This window comes from Solanum stenotomum, chromosome 2 (genome assembly GCF_019186545.1).
Source record: "Solanum stenotomum isolate F172 chromosome 2, ASM1918654v1, whole genome shotgun sequence".
Classification (NCBI taxonomy): domain Eukaryota; kingdom Viridiplantae; phylum Streptophyta; class Magnoliopsida; order Solanales; family Solanaceae; genus Solanum; species Solanum stenotomum.
In genome coordinates this window covers 5,156,365-5,183,667 of record NC_064283.1, presented here as the reverse complement: position 1 = coordinate 5,183,667, position 27,303 = coordinate 5,156,365, and the positions used below count along the sequence as shown (strand labels likewise).

The window sequence follows — 27,303 nt, the reverse complement described above, 5'->3', positions numbered from 1 at the left end:
TTCTTCAAATGGATTGATTTGTTATTTTTTACCTTTTAGCATTCGAACTTATGCATTATGACTAGCTAGTGAAGCATATGCTTCTTAGAAACTGAAGTCATGCTAAGGCATAGTTTATAAGGTATTACGATACGAAAATATAAACTTATGTCTAACAAAAAAGTTATTCATTACGAGGGACATAATTAAATGACAAACACAAAATATGACAAAAGTGCAATGGCCCAAAAATTAAGGGGCCGTTTTTTTTTTTACCCTCCCTAGGAGCTCCCACCCCTTTTGCTCCCTTGGTGACTCGAACTCGCAACCTTCGGGTTGGAAGTGAGGGGTGCTTATCATCCGAGAAACTCCCTCTCGTCATTAAGGGGCCGTTTGGTTTGGGTTGTGGAAATAATATTTCCCACATAAATTTCTGCATTATTATTTTAAAATCATAATTTTATAATAATTTTTAAAACAACAATCAAACATCCCCTATTACCTATATTTACTAATTTGTACATAACTTTCTTCTAACCCAAAAAGAAAAATAAATATTTGCACAATATAATATAATATTAAATTCATTCATAAGTCATAATCAACAAATAAAAATTGGGCTTGGGATTGAGCAAGTAGGAAGGAGATAATTTGTCTTTCCTATCCTATATGCATGTGCATCATCCTCAAACTTCTTTTTCATGTCCCCTTATCTTTTCCTCCCTAGCTAACTTCTTTAATTAATTTTGACAACAAATTTGGTGGGAAAGTATTTATATGAGCTTATTATATTATTTATTTTTGGAAAGCCACATGGTAACATAACACTCAAACCTACTTCCTTTCAACATTTTAAATAATTCATTTCACTTGTGTAATGTTGCAATGGTAAAATCTTAGATAAGTTTGTGCATTGAACTTTTGTGTAATGTCTCGTACTTCTACAACAATAACATATTCAATAAAATTCTACTAAGTGCAGTCTAAAAAGGATCAAGTATATGCAGATCTTATCACGACCTTGTGGAGGTAGAGAAACTGTCTTCAAAAGGCCCTCGGCTCAAGTACATCAAATCCAAATTTTTTTAAAAAAACAATGAAGAAAAAATCACAATTAATCCAATACATCTCCCTTATCACAATACGATATTAATTTTTTGTCCATAAAAACTAAGTCATGTCACGGCCGTATAAGACCCCTTTTAAAGTATCTTTTCAAATCCACACATGTCTGCTTAAAAAATTGGCATTCAAAAATAGTTGTTGGAGTATATATATAAATTATAACATTTCGTTCCTTTATCGTTTTTTTTGTAATATATTAAAGACATGATTAATCAGTAGTGAAGATTAATATGTTAAGAATTATATAATTCTACGTGTGGAAAAAGAAATGAAAGAATAAATACGATGTATAAACATTCTGTGTCAGCTACCATTTGATTATATTGCACCAACAAACATTAATTGTAGTGTGTAGATTTTTGGAGCATATTTTTCCTTAATAATTGTTGAGGCAAGGCGCTGTTTGTTTTCATTATTAATAAATTACATTTCTTTTTAAGTCCGAATACGAGGAATTCTCCCAAAATCTTCTATTTTTATTTTTTGTGTCATATTAATATATTAATTAAATCACCAATACCTTCCCTTTCTTCCTTTATTGAATAACATGCAATAAGTTTGTGTGTGTGTGTGGGAGGGGGGTTGCATTGATCAAATGTCACCAAACACATCTGTTTTGCAGAAGAAATTAAATATTTGAATTCGCTTCGAGAAGTCTAATTTGAAGATAAAATGCTCTCTGTCATAGATTATCTCATAGTTAGAGTTTGACCCGAGACCTCTAGCGATTTTTGAAACTTATTTTGAGGTTAAATATTATCTACAAAAGACGAGTTATAGCGAAGACTCAAAATCTGACATCTTTAATTAAAAATAACGAAATACGCATTTGCCACGTACCGGGTGATTATCGCTCGTTTTTTTTAATCTTCCTGGAAGCTATACTCCTTAAATTAAAGTTCTTTTAAATAAGGACAGTCTTTTATTAGGGCGTTTAAGAGAGTGACACTGGGAAATAATGACCAGCATAAAATATCTAATTGTGGGACTTTTTCTTTTCCATTTCATTAATATTTGACGAGGACACCTAATCTTTACTTTCTGGTGAAATTGTAAAAAACTTCAAAAAATGATTATAATATAATTGAGGTCCAATATTGAACATGAGGTTATACAACAGACACGTATTGCATCAATCTTCATTCGCTTTCAAGAACAAGATGCCTATCTATCGAGGCAGAGTCAGAATTTAAAATTTTAAAGTTGTGAATTTATCACGAACCCAGAACTCTGTCTTAGTTATTGGGTTTACAATTATATGTTTATACATATTTAATCAATTTTCTGATACTAATACCAAGTCTAAGTACAAGTTTACTGAATTCATCCTATCTCCGCCCCGTACCCACATGAAAAAAGAAAACTAAATGCAAAACGAAAAGGTACAAATATACTGAAGTCTTCAATGATTTACTCATAGTAAACTCGTGACTTTGCGGGAACAAAAAAATTCAAAAATTTAAATTATAAGATGCAGAATAGCAATTTAAACTATTATCCTCTTGTGACAAAGTATTTGCAAACTCAACATATATGTATATTTTTTTTTAAAAGAAAATTCAAATATATTACACTGCCCCAGGGATGGAGCCATGGGGTCCCAAACACAAATACAATTGTACTTGTTACTGTTCATATAGTACAAAAGCAAATATAACTTTCTGGCATGGAATATAAATTGACTAATAAATTCACTGATAAAAATCTCAAAGGCCGAAATAAGTTTAAATCTTGGATCCGTCTTTGGCGTGGTAAGTAAAAAGTTACTGGCTAGAAATCAAACATTCTCTGAACAGAAAGAAAGAATCATACCCAGCTTATTAATTAGCCTTCAACAGCTTGTTGCAGTAAAAGAGCAGGCAGAGTTATGGGCACACACAGTAGATGATTTGCTAATGACTTAACAATGGAAGACCATACTGTTCATGTGCACTTATTTCAAACTTCAAACATGAAAAGACAAACAGATATCAAATCTGCAGGTACCAAGTATCTTTCATTTCTGCTCAGGACAAAACTAGTACCTTATCAATTATTTGTCTCGGTAAACATCATGCACTAAAAAACGTTGCACAGAGTTGGGACAATGAGTACCATTATAGTCCTATTTCCCAAGTATGGTCATCTGACAAGTGCTCTGTATATGTATACATCACAAATTTGTGTCTTTATTGGATGAAGTTTCATTTGAAAATTCTAAAAGAGAACATAAGGAAATTACAAGAGTGGTTTTCAAGTGAGGAGGTTCGAAGGTTAATGTAGGTACATAACGGTGTAAACTCATATTAACAAGAGGAATTAAAAGTTATACAGATAGATTATTCAATTTATAATGTGGTCTGGAACAGTTTTAAGTTATCGTTTGAATACATAATAAGAAGCAAGAATAAAGACAGCACTAACAAATTGTGCATGAGTTTGGGAGAATTTCAACTCTTAGAATCCAGGAGATCTGGATATTGAAATTGGCTTCTGTGCCGTAAAACTGTCGATCACAGAATCGAAGTCACTACGAAGGGAGACAAGGGATCTCTGTCGAAATGCAAAAGCAGCAGTAAACTGTTTAATCTCTTCTTCGAGGTATTTCCTCCTCTTAACTTCGGCATTCAAAGTGCCCAATACCTTTTCGTTTTGGTTAGTAAACAGTTCGAGCTTCTCGCTTGAAGAGGAAACATTTTGCACCAACACATCCCTCTCTTCTTTCAAGAGATGAAACTCCCTTTCTAAGCTATTATATCTATCCCTGGTAGTGGCAAGAAGCTGATTATTGAGGTCCAACTCCTTTTCCAAGTTCTGGTATTTTTCCTGGAAAGTTTTGATATCTTCATCCAGTTTCTTCTTCCAACAAGCAATTTCTCCACCCAGAGTGCAGTCCTTGATCATGTTAAAAACATACACTTAAGAGAAAAGGAGGAAAAGCGTCTATAACTATCAAGACGTTTAAGCTAAGACATGACTTCCCTTTTGGTTTAACTACTGATGATCATGGACCTCACAACTTAAATTTTAATGAGCCTTGAACTTAGCAGATAATATCCCATTGTCAGAATCGAAAAGCATGTAAAAATTAACAAGTGACACCTTGAGAACTGTGACTGGGCAGCTACCTTATATTGGGAGCCGAGTGATGGATTACTTGAGATTTCATCATCTGATAGTACAAGTGATGAAATTGTTCTATTCAACTTATCATAAACCTTGACATGTTGCGCTTCAATTGAAGAATTATTTCCAGTAGAGGACTTATCACTGTCCATAGCTTCTGAGAAGTGAGATTCCAGAGTTGAAAAAAGACTAGTACCAATCTCATTTGTTGTAGAGAGCAATTTGGCCATTCCAGATTTGTCCGTAGCTACAAAGTTCTGTTCAAAGGACAAGAGGAGGCAGATATTACAAAGCGAACTTCACCAGCCACAGTAATTAGCCAACTTACACTATAGGTAGGCATTACCTGTATGACTGAAAAGACGTCCTTGTATAAATCTTTACAAGTTGTCACAGACTCGCACAATCTTTGAGGGATCTCACGGATCAAAAGTGCCTCTTGCTGGAGTTCAGATACCTCACTCATTAGCTGTTTATTTAGTGATACTTGTTCTGTATGGTGCCTCTGAAAAATAAAGATTTAAAGGAAAAGCTGGGAACTTAGTGCAGTATAAAACAAAAGAACATAGTTTAGCATGTGTCTCCTCAAATGACTGGTTTTGTACTTTATTATGTGATGTCACTCAAAATTTAGTCTCTTGAAAAGAACTTGGACCAGGAAGGATTAATGTATTGAACATCTCAATCAGGAAAAACATCTTAAGCAGTTGAATGCTAAAACAGGTGGTCAGTAACCGGTTAACTAACAAGCATTAAGTAACAATAAAACGATCTCAATAGATACTTACCCTAAGTTCATCTCTTTCCTCTGAAACAAGTTCCAACTGTCTTCTGAGATTCTGTACCTCTTGCTTATAATTCTCTGTTGACAAATCCTGGTAGAAATTCGGATAAGTCTTACAAACAAGTATGCATGTAAGAACTTTGTTTATCAAGAATAAAGATTTGTTAAATAATTGTAGGACAATTGAAACTGCAAATCATAATATCCAATACAGTTGATCCATGTTAACAATTTATAAGATGAAAAAGATGATTGCCCCATTCTCTACGTTAGATAAAGGGTGAGAACCTGCAGAAACTCGTGCTAATAACTATTTACCCATCAGATTGTGCATGTAACTTTCCCAGTGTAATTGAAATTAATATAAAGCAAGTTATCCTGCATTCTGTTGGAGAAGAGAGTAAATTTACTGGGTCACAATGGCATAACTACTAGAAGCAGCTGCAGGAACAGCTCTGGTAAAAAGTAAAATGGCAGCATATGTATGCAAAAGTAGACTCACATCATTTTCACCATTGAGTAAAGATGATTTAACTTTCACTGCAGGAGTCATGTGAAGTGAATCAAGATCAGCAACAAAGCCTTTATTCATTTTCATCCACATATCTTCATCTGCAAAATTGCTAAAGGCATCTGGCATAGGGCTGTATTCTGTCTGTTGAGACCGTTGCGATCTCTTAGCAACAAAGGTATTGGGAGCCGCCTTCAAACAAGGGGTACTAAAAGCATCTTCCTGGCAACTGTTACTATTACCACTTTCCTCCTGGTTTTAGGAATAGAAATTGAATTCAGTACCATACACATAAAACAGAAATAATTGTCATTCAATGAGGGCAACCATTATCTACTTTTTGGTAGTAAATTCAAATAAGTTTATCAGCACGATGAAAGTACAAAGTGCCAGAATATGAGAAAATTTGAAGGTTTACTTTCTCACATAAAAACTAAGGAGACATTACACACAAAAGCTAGCTAAAATCCATATGGCAATAGAAATGGAACAAAAAAGCTAAATTTATGCTAAAATCCTATATGGCAATAGAAATGGAACCAAAAAATGCTAAATTTATCAAAATGTGTGGCTCTCATATGCTTCCTTTGTACAAACATCATGGCGCCATATATCTCTTCTGTACAAACCATTTTTTTGAACATTGAAGTTCATGACATAAAAGGGATTGAAAGGACATGAAGAATGGAGATAATAAATACTAAACCCACAGTAATTTCAATGTGAAAGGAGATGGCACTGATAAAAACTGTACGATATCACTCTCATGCATGGGATGCCTAACAACATAGACACAAACCGGAAAACACTATACTTTAAGGGCTCGTTTGCTACGAGGGATAAGGGATAACTAATCCGGGGATTAATTTAGGATGAGTTTATCCATGTTTGGTTGGGATAAAATCGCAAGATAAGTTATCCCGTGATTGAAGTGTTATTTCTATACAACATTGAGGGTGGGATGACAATCCTGGGATAATTAATCTCGAGATAATTTGTTCCCAACCAAACAAGCCCTAAGAGATGAAAAAGAGACAGGAATTTAGGGACATGAAATCCAAGCAATCCCATTGTGTCCTAAGTAGAGAATCACCTGAAATTCTAAAAAAGAGCTGAGGTCGGGACAATTCAAAGTAGACAAGATAGTCTAAGGAAGTCCACAACAGCTGAATTCAAATATTTTACCTGTGTAGCATGCCCATTAGAGTCTGAGACAGATGTAAGATTACTGAGATTATGGATTTTTTTCTGTTGTTCAATGATGCTTTGCTCTCGCTCTTTCTGTGATCTTCTCTCCTCCTCCAACTCCATGGCAAGCTTCTCTCGCTCTAATTCGTACTGATGAATGAAGAATAAGCAGTCATGATCTATGTCAATGCAAGATAAGATCAATCTTCTACTCTTAACCAAAAAAAAATAGTAATAATAATTACCGTCAGTAGGTCATTTCTGAGTTTCAGTATCTCTTGCTCAAGCACCTCGGAATGTGATCCCTATGTAAGAGGTTTCATCCCATATAAGAAATTTCTAAGCAACTTATGAATATGAATCCTGAGAGTCAAGACAATCACCTGAAGTTTCATGCGTAGTTCCTCTATTTCCCTTTTTTGCCGCTTTAATAAGGCTGCATCATTTAGTATCTACAAAGAAGTTGAACTCCAATAAGCTATGCCTTAAATGTCAAAGAAAGAAGCTAGTAACTAATAAGAAGTTCCATTGGGAAGAAAATCTGCAACAAAGGATTCTACAAGGATGAAACTTATGATTTGTTTTTTTTGTTTTTTTTGAGATAAGGGTAACTGGATGAAACTTATGATTTGTAAGATAATGAAAATTAAGAATGCTCTGTACTGCTTGTACTTTTAACTCACCTACCTTTAGCTTTAGATATTGGTGCTCGAATAGATGTTTTAGACTACACTATATAGTATCAATATACCAAAACAAAAATTAACTGTTGCAGCATTTAGGAACTTTCAGAAAAACGAATCCAATCGGCAGAGGTTTGCTAAGCCTTGGCTATGACAGAAAAAGAATGTAGTGCCTAATGCTGAAATTGCATTGGAGTGTGATTTGAAATCTTTGAATGCAAGGCGTAGTGTCTTAGAACCTAATGTTAAACTAACCTTGTCATAGTAACAGGAACACTTCTATTCACAGGAAAATATGTGACCATTTAATCTCATTAAGTGTTCTCTAGAGTGGATCACGAAGTAGTAATTACATAAAAAGAATAGTAAATGGAGGCAGACCTCATTCACTTGAACACAATTGGTGATCCGTTTAGCTCTGCTAGCAAATTGGAGTGTTCCCTTTGATTCCTCAATGTGAACCTAGACATATGTATTGAACTCTTTAAACTGATGTCCAATTGATTCTTTCTGCTGTCACAACATGGGTAATAATAACTAGGTTACCTCTTCTGGTGCTACTGTGCAAATTATAGAAGTTTTAGCATTGCCACCCAAAGCAGGTTGAAGAATGCGAGTGAGTTTACTGTCGCGGTAAGGAATGTGTCCCCTGCTCAAGTACATAATCAGTCATACATATGTTCTGTGCATGAACATACATTCAACAGGGTTTTCAAAAACAACTACCTTTGCTTTCCACCTTCACTTAGTTTATTGATAACATTACCAAGGATCATTAGACTCTTGTTAATGTGCTTTCCTTCCTTCAAACGAACTCCCCCAGCTCCAGTTTTGGCAATCCGTTCAGACCCAGCTAAATCTACTAAATTCTAGTTTCAGAGAGGTAAATGTTGGCAAATTAGGCAATTAGATGAAGTAAACACTATAAATGAAGGTAAAGGACTAGAAACGTGTAGGACCAGAAAGCTGAAAGTGATAAGAATGTTTTGGATTCGGGATTCCTGCCCTCCAACCGAATGGTTTCTTAATTAACTACAACAAATCAAAACCAAATGATATGCATTTACTTCTTTAGTTGCACATAATAAGAACATAAATCAGATGATTCAAAAGAACTAGACATTCAAAGTGACTTATAAAGGATACTTCTACAATAAATACAAACTTTAAGAATTTTCGGGATTCTTTGAGAGATCTATTACTCCTTAAAAATTTCATATTTTAAAGACTTCTTGTAATCAATTCTAAGAATTTTATAATAAAACCCCCCTAGAAATTAATATGCAATGATAAATAACTTCCAGAGAACTTGAAGAAATGAATACCAACCAAAACAGAGACACGAACAGCTTCATCAGGATTATGCTTTCCTTTGCTTTCAATTACCTGATTTAACAGAAAAACAAAGGCAAAAGAATCACTCAATATTCTCATATAATAATTGGAGTCAATATACCTTAGCATTCAGTGGAAACACAACCAATTTACAGTTGACTCAAGATTATTACCATCCTGAAGATGGTGTGAGATCTACTGCTTCTAACATTCATGTTAGTTTCACCAAAATGCCTGTTAACTGCAAAATTTATTGCCACGTGTATTGAATTGGTAACACGGATAAAAAAGTAACTAAAATAATTATAATAATCAATAAAAATGTAAACTGGTTCTGCAGAGAAGACAATGTATTATTGTTCATGATGTCAAACCTTCTCCTCGCTGAATGAGCTCAAGTACTTGTTCAGCATCATTCACAATTTCCTCCCTCAGCCCTGCAACAAAAACTCCACGCTGGAAGAAAAAGTATATCAAGTTTTCTTTGACATCAAAATAGACTTGTAAAAAAGTATATGATGTACTGCCCATAACTTACATCCAAACTTTCATGAATCTGCAGTTTCTGGTTCTTTACAGCAAACAGATCATTTATGTCTTCATTGTAGATTTCCATATATGAGACTCGAATCAGAAACTCCCTATTAGTCGTCTGAAAAACAAGAAGTAAATTAAGTTGAAAAAGAAGAAGAAGAAGAAGAAGGAAGCTTTATTTGCAAATGCCAGTAAGAACATACAAGTACAGAAAATGGAGAAAAAGAATGAAATTATTCTACTGATAACAGAAGTTATTGTAACAGTTAAAAAAAAAAGTAAATAAATACCATCTCAATTTTCTGAAATATTTCATTGACTGCACGCTGGATGATTCCTGGATCATTCTGAGTACCATTCATAGTGAAAGTTTTTCCACTACTGGTCTGTCCATATGCAAAAGCAGTTCCTGAACATGATTTCAACTATAACATAAGTACCTTTTGAGGTTGAGGAAAGTGTAGCTCTAGAGATTTTTCACATGGAACTAATAACAAACACCATCTCTTCTCTAAACCAGAAAAGTTATTTCCCAAAACTAGGATTCAAATGACTGCATAACAGATCAACTTGTTATAAGAATCCTTCACATAAACTCAAAGCAGCAAAACCAGTTCCAATGAATTTGTGAATTCTGCAAATGTTGATCAACAGATAATACATTAACTAAGTTCTTCTGTATCTTCCTACTGAAATTGCCAAATTTGTCTATGTGGAGTTAGATGTCAGTCCTCAGTCTTCCCAAAATACTCAAATTTAGTATGCTATTCCTTATAATCTCTGAAAATGTTATAAAAATCCTTGTTATAACGATCCTTAACATAAAGCTCAAAGCAGCAAAACTGGTTCCAATGAATTTGTGAATTTGGCAAATGTTGATCAAACAGAAAAAACACATTGATTAAGTTCTTCTGTGTTTTCCTACTGAAATTAACAAATTTATTTAGGCGGAGTTAGCTGTCAGTCCTCACTCATTCCAACAAGTTAAACTTGGGTACACTATTCCTTATCACCTCAGAGGACGTTACCTTTAAGCAAAATAATTAAGTTAACTAAATGAAATGGTACTAAAATAGACGCAGCTACAAATACAATTGCCTCGAAAGCAAAAGCTGAAAGGAGCTCAGGCATTAAACAAAACAACAGAATGAGCATACCATTGAAACCTTCAAGAGCAGCACGAATAACGTCCTTAGTAAGAAGGTCATAAACCCTAGCATTCGAACAATCCTGATCGAAGACATGATCTGCCAAAAAAATCAAATAAAACAGATTAAATCAACACTCAAAACACATATGTAAGCTAATCGAAGAGAGACGGTGAAATTTTGAATACCGAAAGTGTAGGATACGCCGGAAATAGGAGTTCCGAGAGACTTGTGAAGAGAAATCCGATTGTCTTCAACCTTCCAGAAGGTTCCATTGAAGTTTTCTTCGTTACTTCTCGCAGGTCTCACTCTCACTGCTACGCTCACCTTCTCCATTTCTCTCACACACAAAAGCTGGATCTGATTGGGGATTACAAAATTTGACAACGGCTATGGGCTTTATGAGCGGGGTTTCATTTGAATCATTTCTAAGCGTTGTGCTTTGAATTTAGTTTTTTCTTTCACAGAAATACCCTTGTTCCTGTCTAGTATTTACAAGTTAAATTTGATGGGCTGATGGTTTTGGCCTTTGGGCCATTAGGTGTTAGGGATGGCCCAATGGATCAATATTCAGAGGCCGATGAATATTACACGTTTTGCTCATCAAATGAGTTCGTCTTTATTTTTGTCCTTTTAACAATTGAACTTATGTCTATTGGGGTATAAACTAATGCTTAGTAGGGATAAGCAAGTATATAAATGTATATACCGCGAAAAATTGTTTGTTACGAGTAAATTAAAGACCCACACAAGATAGGGAGCAAAAGTGCAAATGACCCGTAAAGAACACAATACGAACCAAATTACCAAATAGATTTTGCTTCATTTTCATTCTTTCTAGTCCTCCGAATTCTTATATTAAAGTTTAAAAGAGTGTACCAACCATAGCTATCAAACAAGGCAGAACATATGGTCAAAGTGGAACTCGAAAAAATAAATAAATCATGAATTCGAAATTGTGCTAGTGAAACTCCAGAAAATTTTCAAAATGGTGCTAAGTGGATCTCTCCGTATAAATTAATCTCTATGACATTATATTGGAGTTCCAAAAAATAAAAAAATCAAACTTCATATAATTCTTAAAGTTTGAACTCCGAAATATTATGTTGCAGTATTAAAGTTTCACACGTAAAAGTTTGAAGTCTTAAGGGCATCTCCGACCCTACACTCTATTTTACTCTCCAAATATAAAGTTCTCTATTTTTTCAGACAACAACTCCAACCCAATTCTCTATTTTACTCTCTAAAAAAGAAAATTTTTCTCTCTCTTCAATATTATATTATTATTTCTATTTCATTCTTATTTTCTTATTTCATAATATAAATCATTTATTTCTTTTAAAACTATGTTAAGGAATGATGCGTATCACTGTGAAACACTTATTGTGCTAACTAAAAGACTATATTTGTCTTTATCAAGAACATTGTGCCTCCAACTATTTCTCGAGAAAAACAAGTACGAAGACGGTTCTGTTACATAATGTACATTGATAGAAATATGTTTGAGTTTCTCTTGGAAATTAATATTTGAAGTTAACTATTGAATTGTACATTTGTTGTTACATTGATTTGTTCATGAATGATTGAATTGTTAGTTGAATTTTTAATTTTAAGTTAAGAGAATGCCCATATATATATATAAAATTATTTATTTTTAAATAAAAGTTCGGTTCTTCGGTGCACCGAAGTTTTGAGACCCTTACACTAAACACCAAACCGAAGAACCGAACTTCCAAAAAAATAACACCGACACCGAACCGAAAAACCGAAGAACCAAAACCGAAGAACCGAATTAGTTCGGTTCGGTTCGGTTTTTCGGTTTTTCGGTATTTATGCCCACCTCCAATATCATGTAGCACTTCCTTTCTCCAAAAACGTGACAGTCCTGCAATAATTGCAAAACTCCGAATGCAAGTTCAACATCTTTTCGACATGATTCTTGTTTCATCACGAATTAAATATTATATTATGTATTGTATTTTATTTTGTATTTAAATTATTATGTTATGTATTGTATTGTTATCCTGTATTTAAATTAAAATTTTCATCTTACCATTTTAATTTTGTGTATTCTTTATAATGAAAATTAATAATAAAATAAAATTTTATTATTGATGAAAATTAGAAAAAAATTAAAAATGCTATTAATTTGAAATTAAAGTAGTATATATTAAATAATATATTTTTTAAAATATTATATTAATTACATTTAAAAAGAATTATGAATATTAGATATTTAATTAATGAAATTATATGTAAAATAATATGTTAATTAGAAAGTAATGAAAATAATAATAAAATATTAAAAAAGTGAAATAGAGAGTGTGAATAGTAATTCTCCAAATTTGGAGAACTACTATTCAACTCTCTAAATTTGAAGAATAGAGAGTAATTTGGAGGTGGGTTGGAGTGCCCATTCTCTATTTTACTCTCCAAATATAGAGAATGGAGAGTAAAATAGAGATGGATTGGAGATTGTCTTAACAAACTGTATTAGAGTCTTCTGTATCTACCAAAATCTTTTTTTTTTTCCTTTTTGGGTCCATGTAGGGTTCATAAAGGTATTAGAACCTTAACACTAGAGTAGGGTTCTCTTGCTTTTTCAAAGAAAATAAATAATCTTAGCATAAAGTTATGTATAATTAATACAATGTGTGGTTGCTCTTGCTCTCTCTGCATTATGAATACAACATTTGATTCATCATTTTGATTTTTCCATTTATAACTTGAGTGATAATCTATGCACTTATTATTATTTTATACACGATAGAATATCAAATAGTTCAATTAAAATCTTGATAAACGGTAAATGTTGCTATTTAAATAAAATTGGACATTAATAATAATAATAATAATAATTATTATTATTATTATTATAATAATTTACATGACTTGGGACTAATTTGATGAAAAATACAAGAAATTTTTGGTTATGTTAAGCATTCTTATATAACCCGACACCTTTTAACAAGCTAAAGGAAAAAAAAAGTAAAGTTAATTCCTTAAATTCTTCTTAATCCGTGGACCAAACGAGTGAACTAATTCTCATATACTTCAATTTTCTCTAATCTTTTTTTATATAATCGTGGAGCTTATATCAGGTTGCGCTCACTAATTTCAGAGATACTGGCCAAGATAATTACTTTATCCATCAAAACTAGATAAATGAACATAATCAGTACTTTAATGTTTATATCTCGCTGAAATTTAATCTTTGTTTTTATTTTAAACCAATGAGGAGAGACATAATGTTATCACCAACCAGGAACCTATTTAGAAGCATCTTCAAACCCTACGAAAAGTGGTTTTATCACTAGGGAAAGGGCAATATTATCACCCCAAATAAAATGGAAAAAAGGCAAAGCAAAAGAAAGAAAATCACACAAATCACTAAGGTACAAAATAAAGTTGTATAGTAATAAATAAAAAAAGAAACATACACACACTCATCTATCATAGTATCATATTGCAATCTTTATTTTAGGTGATAAATTCAACAATATCACTCAACTCTTCTCAAACTTAGTCAAAAAGGAGGGGAAAAAAAATTGACACTTTGAACTTTTCTTTTTTGCTACCAAAGAACTTGGACTGGCCACAAAATTATTAAGACATGGCCCATTGAACACGTAGCTCCCCTAGAAATTGGAAGGAAATTGCAGCCAAAAAGGCCAATCTTTCATCATTTTTAGATAATAAATAATGTTAATTGCTACCACAATGGTACCAATAATAAAGAATGTGGTGCTACGGATGGAGCTCCTCCTCCTTTAATCAGCGGTCTCGAGTTTGAGTTTTGAGTATGAAAAAATTCTTTATAGAGAGGGGGTATTTGCTCCCTAATAGGGCCCTCAACGGCGCTAATTCAAAATAATCAATCTCTAATATGGATAACAGAGACACCAGATGAAAAAACAAAGCAAATAATAATGTTGATTGCTACTACTAATTTCATGAAACTAAAAACAACCGTTATTATCCACAATTTAGTTATTGAATTAGCTAATATTGGTATAATTATATTAAAATTTTGGTATTAATTATTTATTCCATATAAAAAATAGAATTATATTTTACTCGAAATCATAATCTTGGGATAACCAAAAAAACGACTCATTCGTGTACACCTATGATCCATGTATGATAATATATTGATACCTAGGTTCTAGGTGGTCTTTGTCTTCCTCTTTAATTATTATACCAACTTTTTCTCTCTTTTTCTCTTTGGACTTGGGGAAAATGTTAGTGATTCATTATAATTAAGAAAATCATGGGAAATCTCCTTGTGCATTGCATGCATATATATTCATTTATTTTCTAATGTATCATTATTAAGAGGAAATACAATGTATAAACCTAATTTAGAAAGATGACTCTTCCACTCAAGCACTTAAAATAGTTTGATTTTATATAGTTGATGATAATTAGTGGCACGATATAGTTTAATTTCTAACTTTATATTAAAGTTGAAACTGTTTTATTTACACGGTAACTTTTTGAACATTTTAGTTTAAATTTCAAACTTATCGTAACTTTTATAATAAAGCAAAATACTTTATGTGCCAATATAAAGTTTGATCACTATGAAAATTCAGTGTCAGAACCCCAAAAGGGGAAAAAACACAAAACAATAAATTACTACTACTTATGGTATTAGAAGAATACTGATTTAAATTGTTCTAAGGACATCAATTACTATTCCCTTTAATTACTTCATTTTATAAATTATTTGTTTCAAAAGGAATTATCGATACTTATTTACTTTGAGAACTTTTTAGGCTTAAACTTTCTTATTTTATTTTTTATAACAATAAGTGGACTTGAAGACTAACGTACTCCAAAAACTAGCTTGAAAGGTGATACATGTTCAAGATTATATATAAAATAGGAACTTAGATAAACTTTACTCTACTATTATGATAAAAAACAAAAAAACGTTATATCTATACTCAACCCAACTCATTAGGTGAAAATTATCCAAATCATATAATGAGACCATATATCGACATCCCACCCGATTTGGAACAATTTAAAACTTAATGACATGCTTTATTTCATAGTAAAAGATGTCATGACATGTTTAACCCATATGTTCTAAAGGTAATTTTGACATATGTTAAAAATAAAAAATAAATAAAAATCTTTTTTTAAAAAAAAAATTTCAAGCTCGAATACTAATATATAATTATATAATCACAATCGAGAAAACACTTTTTCTCGTTCTTTTTACTCCATACTTTAGCTAGCATAATTAAGAATACAATTCAACTTACGTACTAAATTAAACTCTTCAAAATTACGTGTGGTGTCACATTCAAGATATTATTTCAACTATGGTATATCTTATATTGAAGAATTTTCCACCATTAATTCTTTACACGTTGTGATGAGTAAGAACAAGCAGGCAGAATAATTAAAATTCGGAATACTTAAATGCATTTTTGACCTTTTGTTTCCTAATTTGTTTTTTTTCAACAGTGTAAATTAAAATCATGATAAGAATTATACTGGGGAAAATTAAAGAAGGTGTCACCATCACAAAGTTTAGATAAGTTATTGACAAGTATTTAACATACAACAAGTCCTTATATTCCTTATCTAGTCTATTTTACAAGTCCTTGTCAATTTTTGGGTATGTGCCCAATTACTTTTTACTTGTGAATTGTGACAAAACATATTTAAAATCTTTAATTGATAACTAAATACCTTCACTTTTTCATCACTTGTCAACTTACGTACATGATATATATTCTTTGTGAGGACCATGCAATTTAAAGAATCAAAATTAATTAAATATATCCAAAAATTAAAGTTCTGGCTGCAATTTGCACCCGATGTTGAATCTTGATCACTTCGTTAGAATTGTGTAAAAGGATAAAGAGAATATAATAATCAAAGTTGAACTTCATTCGTATATTATGGGGTTTGCGTTTGACTGTTTGATTTAAAATAGGCTCTCGATTTTGTTGGGGGAAAATGGATGTTATAACAACAGTAATATAATATTTATTTATAAGTGAATACAAGCAATGCTTGAGTCGTGCTAGACATTGTCCTAAAAAACTATTTCAACTACGTAAAATATTTCTCCAAGATTAAACAAGCCTTCTCTGTAAGAGTAACCGGAACAACAAAATATAATTACTATAAAAACCAGCAAAACAGGAAGATAAACTGTTTGGAGAATTTTGAGAATTGCTTGGTTGTTGTGCTCTCCCTTTCTGAAGCCTTCGACTCCTATTTATAGCAGCAGCTACAAAGATGAGGCTTTGGATACAATTTGAGAGCAGCATGTGACAACCATGTCACTTCACATGAAGAGCAATATACCATCACATGGACTTGCCAAGTCAAATCTTATCCTTGGCCACAAAGTAACATATTGACCAATAATAATAAAACAAAACTTTTAAAATACAAAATATTTTCAACAGGCTTAACTCATATCATACAAGTTAATTCAAATAAGAAGGATTGTTCAAGTTATATAATGAATTCAGAAATCTTGTTATAATCCGATGTGAGACATTTCAATCATTTTTCTCCCACCCCCACACCCAACTATCATCTCAATGGGGGAGTGCATAATCATGGACCAAGGGTATATTCACACGCACCGGCATGATCCAGGGGGCCATATCGAACTCATGAATTTAATCGTAATGCCATGTTAAATTAGATCTTAAGTCTCAATTTTCTCATGTTTGATATTTCTTAAAATTTATAAAAAATTGAAAAATAAATTCTTTAAAATGAGGAGATAACTTCCATAGTGAAAGCTAATTAAGCCGGAAAAACAAGTTGCACAAATAATATTTCATATTGATTGCGTCCTTTATCTCCCCAACAATACACCTCTTCTTCACCGCCCTCATCCCCACCAACCCCACACCCCTATCCCCACCCACCTTCCATAGCATTTATATTAGATTATATATAAATGTTTTAGCATTATATTTTTTATTTTTATACCAAACACATAAAAATGTTTCGCTGTCTTAAGTTGAGTATTCTATTTTGTTTTTGCCCAAGTCAATTTTTTTTTCCACCTTAATTAAATAATATACACATGTAATGCATATTCAGGGTTATCTAAAGAATATTTATAAATAAGTTTTTGCTAAAATGTAAGATTTGTAATTAATTAACTTTGATGATAAAAACGATCACACTTGTCACAACAGATAAAAGTGATTTGATAGTGTAAACAAATTATTACTCTATGTATTAACTTAAAAACTCATGATAAATATAGAGTCTATTTCGATTAACTAATTAAAAATAGTTGAAAATCATAAATTGAGAATGATCAATTTATAATATTTACGTATAAACAATTTTTGCCAAAATACTCAAATTTATCTAGCTTATATGGCCGATAATTAGATGCACTTAGTGTAACCAATTTTAACAATACTAATGGGTTATAACATGTTATTAAGTTGATGAGTTTCTATATTATTTCATTAGAATAAATTTAATTTATATACGGACAGTATAAAAAAAAATTCAACGATAGATAATCCACAATTGAAGAATATTCCAATGCAAGGACAAACAGTCAATTTACTGCTTGAAAAACGACATGTGTTTCTAAGTACGTCCGCTAAAGAGTCCTATAAAACTAGTTAAGCATCTAAGTATTATAACCATCAAACGTTATGGTGAAGTGCAACAATTGCAATCGAAATTCACTAAACTCAATAAATAGAGTGAATCGCACGATATTTTTCTTGAAATTTTTTATGCAAACAAGTCGACGATAAAAACACGAGGGAGTGTACTTTTTTCAACCCGAAGAAGGGGTTTTACTTAAAAGCACAAAAGATCTCCTCTTCATCGCCAATGAGGGAGAAATGAACTTAATTTTTCCTTCATTTCCGAATTCACGTTACACCTCATATTTAAAACTAACCTTTAAATAAATCCAACCTATAGAGCCCTTTAAAATTTTGAATAAAAAATATAAATATTTATTAATTTTATATTTTGATAGGGCGACCGAAAGACTACTAAACAATAGAAAGTACTCAAGAGGGTCATCTTTGGAGAAGCATTTATCGATAATCAAAGCTTCACTCTGACTATGTTGTGAGTTGACAAAATTCAATCTATAAGCCAGGTGAATATTTTTTATTAAAAAGTGTACAAATAAAAATAAATTTATAAAATTAGTTGACTCAATTATTTACGCATCACTTTATTTTCTTATCGCCAAAGGATTCAGGAAAAAAAAGAAAAAAAAATTACTGAAAAAGCAAAGGACAATGGTGATGACTTGATGGTGTTTGTTATAGTACATATAACAAATCTTCCATCAATGTACGATGATTTTGTTACCCAATTTGTTAAAAGATTTTGTGACATGGTTTTTGGTAAAACATAAGAAAAACAACATAGTTAAAGTTAATAATATAATGGTGAAAAGCTGCCATCTTTCTCTTTCACATTTGAATCAAATCTATAGGGGTAAAAAAAGAGTAAAGCTAATGATCTAATGGTCCATGTGTTATAAAAAGCAGCGGAGAATATATGTCCTTAATTAACCTGAATCATATGCAATTAATTGTCTTTAAGTATAACAACAATAAGAAACATATTTGATGTAATTCCACGTGTGTGATTTGGATTTGAAGAAGTTATTCTCGATTGACCCTAATATGGAAATGAAGACAATAACAACAATGAGAAAATGCGATATGGAAAATAGTACATAGCATATTATTTTATTTGGTTATTTAAAGAAAGGTAGAGTTATCGTGAGAAGTACGAGTTCAACATAATTCAATAGATTTAATTTGATTCAACCAAAATTCGTTGTATATGTACATAAAATTAACTTAAAAACACATAAATTTCAAATTTTGAATCTGCTTCAACGGAAAAGAAAACGCACGCACGCTATCTAATTGGACAAAAACTAAAAAAAAATGAGCTTCATTACATGCATCTTATGTGCTTTTGTCTTTGTTAAGGTTTGGAGTTTGAGCATATGCATGCATGCACCAGTCATCATATATTTAATTCTTGCTTATAGAGAATTTTAAAAATATCATAATTAAATAACAGTATTAATAATTAGTTTGTTTAAAGTGGAAGGCACAAGTGTTATGCCTGTAGATAAAGAACAAACAATTAAAGCCAACTTTTGTGGGTAGTCTCTTATCCTCGAATTAAGTGTTTGATTCTTAATTCCGTATAAATTAATTCAAAAGTATTCATCAAAAAAAAATTAATTTTTTAAAAAAACTGATAATGTTAAAGCCAAATTTTATGGTATATTTCACCCTTGATTTAATTGTTATCAATAATTATATTCTAATTATGTAAACATGAATTAATTAGAAGAATTTCCTATCGAATCCATCGGAAATTGGTTCTTTGAAAATGTTTTCAACAAACCATCTATAAAAAATTCTTTAATAAACGAGCTAATTAAAATCACATTTTTTCAATAGTAATATGATTGACTATATAACTTTCTTGCAATTGAGACGTAATTATTGTTATTTATAATAGTAGGGTTTAGCGAATAGTTAAATGTGTAACTTGTCCTAGAAAAAAAGCATAATAATATTTTTAATAAGTTAACAGTAACACACACACGCGTGTAACTTGTCCAAGAGAAAAAGCATAATAATATTGCAACTTTATCACAAGATAAAAGGGGCATTACCTTAAAGCTTTATGCATGGACGCAAAATCTGGTATATAACTAACCATCCTTTCAAATCCAAGAGGGAACAAATATATATACTTCCTCCGTCCTAATTTATATGTGTTAATTTGACCAAACACAAAGTTTAAAGAAAGACTTTTGAAACTGGTGATTTAAAATAAGTCATAGATATTTGTGTGACGAAATAATTTCAGTAAGGTATAATGAGTATTTTAAAGTTAAATTGTTACTAAATATAAAAGTGTGTTATTCTTTTTAGAATGACTAAGAAGGAAAGTAAGTCAATGAGACGGGGTTATAAAAAAACCGAACAAACCGGATAAAAGAAGAAAGCATATACTAATATTTACATTAATGATGACATTACAACCTTAACTTTAATTTACAATGGCTTTAATTTCCACTTAACCCTAAAAAGCTTAATTATAAACCCAAACTAAAAACATAAAAAATATAAAAAATAAAAACAGACAGCATACATGCTATACCATGTATAGACGTAAAGACGAAAATGTTTTCAAGAATATTGACACATAAAACTATAAGACTATTATACGGCTTGTTAAACATAGCCTTAACCAAACTACATAATTGTCAAGAGTACCCTCATCCAAAATCCATAATATCCCATGCAAAATAAACCGCTTTTTTTTTCACTATTTCCCCTTCATTTTCCATTTTCGAACCTTCATGCATGCATATTAGCGCGAATCATCCTCAGACAGATGGTCAGACCGAGAGGAAGAAGACGGAGGGGCAATATAGGAATTCTTAAGAGTTGAGAGATGATCGTGACGATGATTTAACTTTTTTTTAAAAAAGTAAATAGTAGTGAAGATAATTAATGAAGTTGCATGGAATTCAAGCTTTCGTGTAACTCGACTAGGTATTGTTGAAGTACAAATGATTCAAGTCTAAGCCGGTCCGTTTCCCTTTGAGCCGCTTGACAACGATGAGTCGCTAACCACAACTGGTTCTTTAAATCACGGTTCTCGGCTTTGAGCCGGTCCACTTGTTCCGTGACATTTTCTAAGTGATTTTTCTTACGTAATCTAGACCGCCGGGCAGATTCACGGTTCGATATCTTTCTTCGTCGCTTCCGCTCTTCTAAGGAAAAAACCAACCGGTTTGTTTCTGAACCGGACGTAGACTGAACCGGGAGTTCCGTTTCTAAAAAAGAGAATAAATCACGAAAATCACTAGGTGAATAAAAAACATCTTCAAGAACCGGGAGATGGTAGTGAACCGGATCTTCAAACATCATGATAATATTATTTTTTTTTTGAAAGTGAACCGGAGTGAGAAAGGAAGGGGAAAAGGGAAGAAATGAGGTCCAAGAGAAGGGGTATTTATATATTTATGGAAGGGAAGAATTACAATAAAGCTAAAAGTGTAAATGGCATTATTCAATATTCATATTTCTTTTTAATTATTATATTAAGAGAGAAGGTATGTATTCTTTACCTTTTACGTATTTGCTTAGTTATTTATATATTTATTTCTTGTAGCTTTTCTTAAGATAGGCCTATACTTTTACTTTTCATATTTTCTGCAAGGGTCATGATTTGTGGTTAGGTGATGTCGCATGCATGGTGGAGCCTACAATCTACATAATTACTGATTAGTAAAACTCACTAATTTTAATTTGGAGCATGTTTGAAATTGTTGTTGAGAGATCAGAAGTATTTATTTTGAGAAAAAATATTTTTATTAAAAAATTAAGCGTTTGGTAAATCAGTAACAATGCTTTCAAATGGAAATAGAATCAGTTTTTTTGCAGTTGAGAAAAGCTAAAAAACAAAAGTAGAAACAAAAATTTATTTTTTCAAGACTAAAATATCTTTTTCATATATACATATTTATTAATATATTTCATATTAATTAATTGACATATTTCATAAGTTTGGTTAAATTTCATGTAATAATTTTATTTTTTATATTTCATAAGTTTGGTTAAATCCGTCAAATGCAATTTGCTTATGAAAAACACTCTTCAAATGAATTAGCCAAACACAAGTTGTTTTTTTCAAAAGCACTTTTCTGAAAAACCATTTTATAAGCGTTTTTAAAAATAAGTTATTTTTAGCAGCAATACTAAACAAATTCTTAATTTTTTATATATATAAAATTTTTTTATCAAAATCGAATAGGTAAAAGTACCTATGATTTAATCGCATGAAATGAAACTATCAAGGCAACTTAGAGATGCCGAAATGGTGAAGTGTGGGGTAAAGAAAATCTTAAGCACAAAGTGAATTTTTGAGACCTTTTTATGGTGGAATCTTAAATTTTTCCAATATCTCCTTTTAATTATTCCTTTAAATAATATTCTATTTTTTTTATATTTATGTTAAATTATAAATATTAATTAGTGAATTAAGTTTTGGAGGAACATATATAGTACTAGAGGGGTCTGCTTGGGATTATATATATACGTATAGAATATTCTGTTTCTTCCTTTTATTTTTCTCCCTTCTTTTTGGACTACAAATCAAAAGGTAATTATAGCCATCCCACAATGCTGGTACTTTGTCTTCCCCCATTCCCCAAGTCTTTAATTTAAGAGAAAAAAAACTTGCACCTTATATTTATTTTTAAAAATCACTTTAAATAATTAAATCTAAGTAATAAATTATTATATTAATATGTATTAATTAATCATGATAACATAAATTGTAATATTGTCTGTAGAATTAAGAAGTAAAGTAGTAATTGTACGTAAAAGACACTACAATAAAAATAATTTTTAGCAGCAATAAATATGCACATTAACAAAGAGTGTTAAAAATTTAGCGTAATACATAAACATGAATCTTAACTTGGCTTAGCGAACATCTATACCCTCCAACTTTGAGTGTGCACAAGTATACACTTAAACTTGAATAAAATTGAACAAGTAGACACACATGTCCTACATGACATAATAAACGTATGACACAAAATTGTCATGTAGGGTGTCATGTAGAACGAATGTGTCTATTTGTTCAATTTTATACAAGTTTAAGTGTCTACTTGTGCACACCCAAATTTAAAGGTCATAGTTGTCAGATGACGCGAAGTTAAAGGTCATGTTCATGTATTATGCCTAAAAAATTTTCTGGCATTGGCTAATTGTCACTGGTTTCAATATCACATAAGCTTTAGGGGAATTTACTAACATGTAAAGTAATTGCTTCTAAAAAACATATTTAGTGGCAATTAATTAGTTATTATCGTTAATTAATTATTGCTAAAGATCATTTTTGGTATAGAGAAACCACGTCTACAACAAAAAAAGACATTTAGTGGCAATAAAATTTTTTTTAGTGATAATTGAGTTAATATCTTACATTTAGAGTTACTAAAACCTTTATAAGCGGCATTTATATAAAATAATACTCCCTCCGTCCCATTTTATATGTCATCCTTTTCTATAAATAGTTGATCAATAATACTTGTCATTTCATAAAATCAATGCATAAATTACCATATTGTTCCTTTTTTACCCTTGTGAGTTATTAACCTTGAAAATATACATTTGATCAACTTAGAAAAGCTAAGTAAATGATTCATGCTCATTGGTTAAATTAATTAATCAAAATAAATAAATTCATATTTATTGATTGAAAAAAAAAAAAGGGTAGAAGAGTAAAGTTACATCATTTCTTAATGCAAGTGCAAAGTAAAAATGTGACATATAAAAAGAGACGGAGAGAGTAACTATAAATATTCATATTTATTATTATCACAAAATTATTTATTTATTATAGTGCTCAACAACTCATTTATTTATTAATTTGGTATAAATATCGATCAAGCATACAAAAGAACTAAAAACACTTCACAGTTAGTGTAAAATGTATATATCAATTGAAAGTCTGTCCCTAACTGGTGAATTAGGTTAATGATTTGTCTTGTAAATTTAATTTGAAAAATGGGAGCAGTGTGGTTCTAGATGCATTGCTAGATTGAGATCTATAAGGTGGCGAATATTTCAACTTCCTTAATTATATCATGTGAAGAAAAGGAAGCGATAGACTTAGTAAAATTCGTACCTACAATATCATCAACCGATTAAACTATAAGATTCTAAGAATCTTTATATAAGAGATTAAAAACGGGGCGGCTTTTGGATGAAGGGCTCACTTTTCATCAATAAGTTATATTTTTTTTCCTTTTTTATGAAAATTATAAAGTATTTTAAAATTACTTTTATCATTTAAAAGAAATAGTTAATTAATTGACCTAAAATAAAAAAGGCGCTTGATCGGTTTCTCTACAATATACTTCTAGCATTTATATCTTTTCTTTGTTTCTTTAAGAGAGTCTTTGACTAATTTTTTTGTATTATTTTCATCTAAAACTTGTTTGTTTATATGTTTACTATGTAACATTTACTATCTTTTTAACTATTGTTAAAATATAAAATATGTCAACTAAAAATTTGAATTCATGAATTATTAAAAAAAGAAGAGAACAAATGAATCTTTGATACGATCTCAAAAAAGAGCTTTCGAATCTTTAAAAAGTGCACTTCAAATGAAAAATATATATGAAAAAAAATTATTTTCTCTTTCCTTGTACCAAAAATAATATCGCTCCTCAGTAAAGCTTGACTTTAGACTCCCAACAGTATTGAGCCGCCCGTAATTAAAAAATATCGTTGTAAAAGCTAGAGTATAATCATATATACATAGAATTTTGGGTGAGGACAGGTGGCCCCTTGGGGCTAGGTAGGCAGTTGATGGTGATGGATCCCTACCAATATAAACTACTTTTTTTTACACTGTAGTGGGGTTTGTTTTGTTAAAATTAAAAAAAAAAATTAGAAAAAAATGAAAAGGAAGAAAAAGAAAAGATTAGCTTAATGACGAAGGATGAGACCAAAAAAGTGAAACAACAAATGAGATTAGAGAATTAACAAAGTAGAGTCAGTCAATTAAATACCTTGTTCATGTGCTAGTTCAGTAGACGATAATAAAGTTATTACTGGTTAATTTTGGACACCCATGTGCCTTGTTCTTTTTAAGGTTTTATTTATTTATTTATTTTTAAATTCTAATCTTTTTGTCCTTTGGTGCTTTGAAAAGACTACTATTTTTGGTATAAGTTACTTTCCCATTTAATCTTGTAGCATGGTTCAATTCATACTTAGGTTTAAAAAGCATTAATGAAAGAAAAAAGTCATTGAAATGTGCTCTTTGATTATTGTATTAAATAATTTGTCTAATTTTTAAGATTATAAATCTCATGTTTTAATTAAAGAGATTGATTTGTTGATATTATTTGAGTGACTTGATATATGGAGTAAAGTTTTTTTTTTATAGTAACAATATAGTATAAAATTTCAACTCTTTTATTACGTTAATATATTCTTTAAAGTTAGATGGCCAACAGTAAATAAAAGAAATGTGTGGTCTAATTGGTTATTGTCTTAAGGGAAAAGGGCCTGCCTGATATACCCCTCAACTTTGTCATTTGGAGTTGATATGCCCTTCGTTATGAAAGTGGCTCATATATGCCCTTACCGTTATACAAACGGCTCACATATACCCCTACCGTTACAAAATGAGCTCACATATACCCTTCATTTATCGGAAGTGAAAAAATTAGTTCTAAATTTATATTTTTGACTTTTAATTTTCTTAAAAATTATTTCGAAGTATATATGATTCTTCTAGCAAAGTTAAAGGTATATTTTAATCTTTTTCATACATAAATTATTTTTTTACTTCTTTGATTATAATTATTTGAGTTTCTTATTCTTATTTTATTTTTTTCTTTCATTCCTTAGTGTAAAGAAAAAAATTAAAACTATTTTTTGTTGGCAATATTATAATTTAATAAAAAAATTTTTTGTCTATATTGTAATTTGATTTTTGTATTTGAAGAAAAAAATTTGGTCATCTATAATAAGTTTTACAAGAATATTAGTGAAACATAAATAATTTGACCATCAAAATAACAAATCTAAATTAGTCATTGAAACAAAAAAAAGTGAAAAAAAATATGTTTGAGGAGGATTAAATATACTCATATGAGATTATATTTATTTTTTAAAAAAGTAATAAAAAATTAAACTAAAATTAATTTTTTTCATTTCCGTTAAAGGAAAAGGGTATATGTGAGTCATTTATATAAAAGTAGGGGTATATATGAACCACTTTCATAACGAGGGGTATATCAGCTCTAAATGACAAAGTTGAGCGGTATATCAGACCCTTTTCCCTTGTCTTAATTAGAGTTAAGGAATTGAAGGAGGCTACAATGTCAAGGCGACATGCTATGAAACTCTATACTCAAAATAGATGCGTTTTACCTAGAATACTTGTTGTTTGATATGTTTTACTTGAGGCAAGGTTTGCGTACACACCACTCTCTCCAGATACACTTGTGAGATTATACTGAATTTGTTGTTGTTGTAATATAGTACAATGTCTACTCTTACTATCCCAAACATATAGATTTTTTTCGATTGATGACATCCAAGGATGTGGCTTAGTGGTCAATGAAGTGTGAGGAGCAAAGAAACATGAGATCTCAAATTTATTAAATATCAATAGAGGCAACAAAAAAAAAATACTAACTAGGTTAATTTCTCCCAAGGGTGTAAACACTGGGTGAGTCTCGTATGAATTAGTTCAGACGTGTGTAAACTGATCCGGACATCACCCCTAAGTTATTTTTTTATTTTTTTTTAAAAAAAAGATTCTCCCCATTGATGAATACTCAAATCGGATTTGTCTACATTCTTTCGTCATTACTTTTTAACATATACTAATTGTTGATTACCCATCTTGTGGAGAACATGTTCTGTTTGTGGCTATGTAATTGCAAAATGATAAAGCTGCTCAAAACATAAAAATGTATGATCATGTTGTTTCCTTAATCAAAAAATGAGTTTTATAATGTTGTCGACAAAAGCAAAGTTTGTCTTTGTATGTTAGATTGCATTAGCACTAAGTTAACAAATGATTAATTAAGTTTAAATTTAAATTACTAATAAATTAAAGAATATTCCCATTCCCAAAGTCAGTTTTTCTAGTTGTGGAAGTTGAGGTAGTTTTCTTTGTTAGCAGTTATTTCCTGTTTTGTCCATGTTATAAAAAAAATAAAAATAACACCAGCCCATGATGAGTATAGTGGAGACTAACATGCAGTCTCTGGCTTTGTTATCGTCTTTCATTTTGTAAATAAAGTTAACACTGGCACTTGCCCCCATTATACCTTTTTTTTTTGTTTCCGAAGTCCGC

The 27,303-nt window shown here is 30.9% G+C and overlaps 1 protein-coding gene across 1 annotated transcript; it reads right to left on the bottom strand.

Annotated features, from left to right (window-relative positions):
- Positions 1 to 3,379: 3,379 nt before the first annotated feature.
- LOC125855500 (kinesin-like protein KIN-7N) lies at positions 3,380 to 10,836 on the bottom strand. Its single transcript, XM_049535221.1, has 18 exons — positions 10,581 to 10,836; positions 10,402 to 10,491; positions 9,535 to 9,653; positions 9,249 to 9,362; positions 9,085 to 9,166; positions 8,884 to 8,951; positions 8,705 to 8,761; positions 8,102 to 8,244; positions 7,922 to 8,024; positions 7,757 to 7,837; positions 7,076 to 7,144; positions 6,938 to 6,997; positions 6,690 to 6,842; positions 5,496 to 5,756; positions 4,998 to 5,084; positions 4,556 to 4,714; positions 4,212 to 4,466; positions 3,380 to 3,978 (listed from the first exon to the last, which is right to left on the bottom strand). Exons 1-18 carry the CDS (start codon positions 10,726 to 10,728, stop codon positions 3,541 to 3,543), a joined length of 2,487 nt encoding a protein of 828 aa, XP_049391178.1. The 5' UTR covers positions 10,729 to 10,836; the 3' UTR covers positions 3,380 to 3,540.
- Positions 10,837 to 27,303: the final 16,467 nt, after the last annotated feature.